This window comes from Polistes dominula, unplaced genomic scaffold, assembly GCF_049000335.1.
Source record: "Polistes dominula isolate Pdom_NZ unplaced genomic scaffold, Pdom_raw_medaka contig_80, whole genome shotgun sequence".
In the NCBI taxonomy this organism is placed as follows: domain Eukaryota; kingdom Metazoa; phylum Arthropoda; class Insecta; order Hymenoptera; family Vespidae; genus Polistes; species Polistes dominula.
Genome location: NW_028301111.1, coordinates 365,642 through 371,714, shown reverse-complemented (window position 1 = coordinate 371,714; position 6,073 = coordinate 365,642). Strand labels below are relative to the sequence as shown.

The window sequence follows — 6,073 nt, the reverse complement described above, 5'->3', positions numbered from 1 at the left end:
CTAGGCTTAGCGGGTTTTTATCGTAGATTCATTCCTAATTTTTCAAAAACTGCTAAACCAATAACCGATTTGTTAAAAAAGGATTGCAAATTTAAATGGACAAGCTTACAACAAAAATCATTTAATATATTAAAGGGAGCTTTTTACTCAAAACCCATATTACAATTCCCAGACTTTTCAAAAACTTTCTTAATCACTGCCGAAGCATCGGATTATGCGGTGGGAGGTGTCCTCAGTCAGGGTGACGTCGGAAAAGATCTACCAGTCGCGTATACATCTCGTTTATTAAAACCCGCTGAGACAAGATACTCGACAATAGAAAAGGAATGTTTGGCAATTTTGTATTGTATATCACAATTTCGATCTTATATATACGGAAAACACTTTAAAATTATAGCCGATCAAAAACCACTCGATTGGCTAGAATCAGTAAAAGACAAAGCTTATAGATTATGGCATTGGCACCTAAAATTAAGCAATTATGATTACGAGATCGTACATAAACCGGAAAAGGTAAATTTTACGTCAGGTGTAGAAAATGATAAAGTTATCAAAAAAAGCGAAAGTGAAGATGATTTGGAAGATAATGAATTTGATCCAGAATTGGAAAGCGAAACAAGTTACGCGGATTTTTGTCGTTTATTGCATGAGATGATTATAGACCAACAAATTTTAGAATTTGAAGATAGTGATCTGTTGAGGAATTGAGTAGGCTTAATGAGAAGAACGCTGAGCATTTGCTGTGAGTGGTCAGATTTATTTAAATTTGTACGTACACCGCGTGTCGGTTGAGATTCAAAAGAAAAGCCGTTGAGCGAACCACGTTCCGAGTTTTACAGAGAAAATATTACAATGAGCAGACTAGAGCCGGCCTGATTATATTAATCAGGTAAGATCCGAACGATGAAGATTATATTAATCCCACCGAACTTGTACTTTTGTGAGAAGACTTATAGCAGAGTTGAGAATACACGTGTAGTTGGAACAAGATGGAGAGTACTAAAAGATGACATTTTAGAATGTAATGAAAAGACACGTGTTGTATATGTGATGGCAAAGAGATGACTAACAGAGAAGCCGGCGTCACGATGATTCTTCAACCGCCGTGATAAATTATGGCGAGTCCGCACAGAGCGACAACTGTCGCGAGTTCTCATTGGGCAGATTAAATCCCAAACATTTCCGCCCGCCATCAGCAACGGAGTTGATGATGAGTTACGCTGTCTTCTGAGGGGCTACTGGGAGGACTGCGAGCTTGGCGATCTGCCTGGTGAGTGTTGTGGTAGCCGTTTTCAGTGATACCGCCTTGGTGAGTCCATCTTCCCCTGGCAGCAACTGGAGCATCCTAGCCATGGGCCATTTTCCTGAAGGCAAACGCTCATTAGTAAAGAGAACGAGTGAACCTACCTGAATGTGGTTGTGAGCGTAATGCCACTTTGAGATGGCTTGTAACTGTTGTAAGTACTGAGTTGACTACATGCGCCAGAACTGTTGAACGCGTTGCTGGATGAACTGTTACCTGGAAAGCCGACTTGCTGAGATGTGTAACGATGAGCCTTCAGGAACCGTTCCAATGAGAAAGTGCCCTGATGTTAGCACCGAGGATCGTGCGATTCTGGATCATCGCTGAGTAATTCGAGTGGTCTTGAGCGTGAGCGTTCCAGCGTAGTCAATGCCTGTGTGAGAGAACGGGCGTGATGGAGTGACTCGCGCCAGAGGTAGTTGGCCCATCAGTTGCTGAGCACGGATCCCCCTGTAACGATCACACACCACACCTGAGAACATTTGACTTTATTGGGGCTCTTCCTCCGATGATCCAGTAAAGTTGTCTGATGAGTGCTAGAGTCGACTGAGTGCCTCCATGCATCGTCTTTTTATGAGCATGGGCGATGACGAGTTCTGAGAACCTGGAGTTACGAGGGAGAATAGCTGGATGTTTTGCCTCGTACATGAGTTCGGACTTTGAGAGGCGACCGCCCACTCTGAGCACACCGCCGGCATCAACGAATGCGGTGAGCCTAGAGAGTGGGTGCGAGCTTGGCAGTTGAGATTGTCTTGAGAGCACTGAGATTTCTTCTGGATAGTACGCCGATTGAGTAACCTTGACCCAAAAGAGTCGTGAGTCTTCCATTCCTTGGACTGAGATACAGGCTGCTGGTATCGAGTCAAGCTCTCCTGAGAGCCTCTTACTAAATCTTCTACAGAGAGCTGTAACTCGGAGCAACCTATTGAGCGTTGAGAATCGATGAATGAGATCCCAATGATAACTCGGAGAAGATCGTACCGCGTGATGTGCGACACGAGCACGAGCTTCTTGTGCACATGAGTCATCAGGAGCTGTATCGACCTCAGCCTGCTCGGGAGAAGTCTGCTCAGACTATAACCTCTACTGCCCTTGGAACGAGAAACTCTGGATCAGCGAGATTTAAACCCGTCAGGTGAGGCCATTCGGGTTCCTGTTGTATCTTTATGGCCGGCAGGATGGTGGTAACTGTCTTCAGTACGTGAGCTGAAATTGTCACTGTGAGTGGTCTATACCTTGATTGAAGGTTGAGCGTGACAATTCCTCTTGTTTGAGAAGTCCGTTTTCCGCCGACACCATAAACGTCCAGCCTTGAGTGCCTTCGTTCAAGCTTGAGCTGCTGGGTGAGCCTTTCTGAGACGAAGGAGATTTCTGATCCAGGGTCAATGAGCAAACGAACTTGAACTGATGTTGTTGTTGAGACGACTATCGCTGTCGCTGTGGCCAGCAATGTGAGATGACTGAGATGCGCTGAGCTAGACATAGGGTGATCGCAACTCTCAACAAGCTGCTCTGAGCTTCATGCTTGAGAAGACTTGTCTGAGGGAGCGGGTGCATCCGGCACCTCCTGAGCGGTCTAAGCCCCATCTCTTGGTGGACCAAAGATGGTTGAGAGGTCAGCACCATGCAACAAGGTATGATGGAAGTCGTTGCACGTCTTGCAATGCCGTCGGCTGTTGCACTTCCTCAGATTGTGCCTGCCTAGGCAATTGCAGCATAGGCTCCTGTACTTGATCAACCTCACCCTTTGGTTGACCGAGTAGCTTCGCATTCTTGGGCAGATCGCGATGTAGTGATCTTGCCCACAACAGTCACACGGATATACTGTCCGGGACTGAGCTGGACGAGAAGTCGGATGAGCTACCGACCTTGTAGAGCTAGCTGGAGGTTGTTGAGACGCCTGATGCGAGCTTGCCCAAGTAGTCATAGCCCCTTTCTGTACATTGGATTGAGCTGGCGTGGATGAGAATTCTATGGTCTCCAATGTGCGAGCACGAGCGACCAGAAATTCGGTGAGCTGGCTGAGTGTCGGAAATTCATCGGTAGATTCAAGAGATGTCTCCCACCTCTCGCGAGTGTCTCGATCGAGCAGTCCAGTGAGGAGAGTGACCATGAGGCAATCATTATTGTTCTCCACTGTGAGTGTTCTGAGTGCCTGAGTGGTCTCATTAATGATATTGACCATTTTTGTCAGCGAGGTGGCTTGGCGCTTTTGCATTGGTTTGAGGTTGAGCAGCCTTTCTAGATGGGATTTTATTATGAGACGTTTGTTCTCAAACCGTGAGATGAGCAGTGTCCACGCCGATTCATATGAGGAGTCGTCTGGAGTGATGTTCGCGATGAGCTCGTAGGCCTCACCTTGCATCGCTGACTTAAGATACTGAAATTTCTTCAGATCATTGAGGTCTGAGCGGTCTCCGATGACTGAGCTGAACATGACCTTGAAGTCAGGCCATTTCCGGCATTCGCCACTGAACGTAGGCACTGTTAGTTCAAGAAGCCGGGAGCGGGCACGAGCACCAGACTCAGGTTGAGGAGCTGGTTGAACTGTCTGCGTGAGTTGTTCTCTGAGCCGACCAAGCAATCTTTTTGTTTTCAGCATCAGCTTCGACTCGGTGATGCTGACCATCTCAGTGAGGTACGGATGTTCCATTTGGCTGGGAGGCCAATTGCAAACGAGCTGTGCGTGCTCGAGTCGAAAGGTCTTATGTAGCTCCTCAAGCTGCTCGAGCATCATGTTCACTTCTGTCAAGGTGATCCCCTCGGAGGACTCACCGATCTGACTGAGTATATCCTCCATAGTTACAATAAGCTCATTCTGAGCCCGCACGCGCAGTGTCAGTTCACTACTGAGTGGTACCGGAGATTGGCTCCTGATCCGGGGACCTTGGCCATGAGCAGACGTGGATGTTACCGCCAAGCTGGTCGGTTGAGCTGGCTGAGCGGTTGCTTGGTCATCATGACTGCCTGATGCCTTGGCCTTTTGATCTTCATCACGCACAAGCACCATCGTGATGATTAATCGAGATGTCTGTATTGAGTACCACTGATTGATAAGATCACAATGAGAGTCACTGTTAATAAGTAGTGCCAATGAGAAGACAATGTCGCGAAAGATAACGGCACTGTTTGGTAAACACCGCGAACGAGATGACAATACCCCACGTTACTCGGGAGTGAGAGAGGGGGAACTGTTCGCGGGTCGCGCGAAGCGAGTGAGACGACACGGTTCTCGCGAGAGAGATGGCTATATCCCACCCTACTCGAGAGTGAGAGAGGAGGGCGGCTCACGCGTCACGCTAACGCGAGCGATACGGCACTACTTCTCACGACGCAAGACAGGCGTGAGACGGCACTACGTCACGCGTAACCACACGACTTGAGATGGCACTATTTCACGCGTAACAAAGAAACTGAGATGGTACTACTTTTTCGCGTAACAAGAGAAGGCGTGACACGGCACTACGTCACGCGTAAGAACACTACTTGAGCTAGCACTACTTTCACGAGACAAAGAAACTGAAATGACGAAATGAACCGAACACAATGAACTTCACTAATTTTTATAAATCTGCATTGCAAATGCTCGATCCGGCTCGAAGGACCAAATGTTGAGGAATTGAGTAGGCTTAATGAGAAGAACGCCGAGCATTTGCTGTGAGTGGTCAGATTGATTTAAATTTGTACGTACACCGCGTGTCGGTTGAGATTCAAAAGAAAAGCCGTTGAGCGAACCACGTTCCGAGTTTTACAGAGAAAATATTACAATGAGCAGACTAGAGCCGGCCTGATTATATTAATCAGATAAGATCCGAACGATGAAGATTATATTAATCCCACCGAACTTGTACTTTTGTGAGAAGACTTATAGCAGAGTTGAGAAGACACGTGTAGTTGGAACGAGATGAAGAGTACTAAAAGATGATATTTTAGAATGTAATGAAAAGACACGTGTTGTATATGTCATGGCAAAGAGATGACTAACAGAGAAGCCGGCGTGACGATGATTCTTCAACCGCCGTGATAAATTATGGCGAGTCCGCACACAGCGACAACTGTCGCGAGTTCTCATTGGGCAGATTAAATCCCAAACATGATCCAACAATAAAAAATTCATTGAAGTGCGATAAAAACGTGAATCAAGATAGAGCCGGTATATTAATGTCATTGCTTAGTTTGGACAATTTAGGGGAAGAAGAAAGATCTTGCGTAGAATTAATCGCTAATAAATATTCTGAGAATTTTCATCTACCGAGGGACATACTCAGCGCAACAAATGTAATCAAAAATCATATTTTAACTAAGAATGACGAGCCAATAAATTTAAAACAAAATCAGCGTCCCATAGTTCATAGAGAAGAAATAAACAAACGGATCAAAGAAATGATAGAAAATGGAATAATAGAACGTTCCATTTACCGTACAATAACCCTATACGATTAGTACCCGCAAAAACTGACAATCATGGAAACAAACAATAGCGTTTAGTAGTAGATTATAGAAAATTAAATGAAAAAACTATTAACGTTTCTTATCCTATTCCACGGATATCAGACATTTTAAATCAATCAGTAAAGGACAAAGCTTATAGATTATGGCATTGGCACCTAAAATTAAACAATTATGATTACAAGATCGTACATAAACCGGAAAAGCTAAATTTGAATGTGTATGCACTCTTTAAAAACCCCGTGAAATTCGTAAAAGCAACAGATTCATAGGATACATCTGGAAAAATATCGAATAAAAATGTTAAGTTACGGCTATAGT

At 45.2% G+C, this 6,073-nt stretch overlaps 1 protein-coding gene across 2 annotated transcripts; it reads right to left on the bottom strand.

Annotated features, from left to right (window-relative positions):
* Window positions 1-736: 736 nt before the first annotated feature.
* Window positions 737-5,384, bottom strand: LOC149031106 (uncharacterized). 2 transcript variants are annotated; one of them, XM_089176622.1, is made up of 3 exons: window positions 1,520-5,384; window positions 1,071-1,364; window positions 737-999 (listed from the first exon to the last, which is right to left on the bottom strand). In XM_089176622.1, the coding sequence occupies exon 1, from the start codon at window positions 4,311-4,313 to the stop codon at window positions 2,880-2,882; it is 1,434 nt and encodes a 477-aa protein (XP_089032748.1). In that variant the 5' UTR covers window positions 4,314-5,384; the 3' UTR covers window positions 737-999; window positions 1,071-1,364; window positions 1,520-2,879. The 2 variants fall into 2 exon arrangements, with proteins under 2 accessions (XP_089032748.1, XP_089032747.1); XM_089176621.1 differs by having other exon boundaries at window positions 737-1,364.
* Window positions 5,385-6,073: the final 689 nt, after the last annotated feature.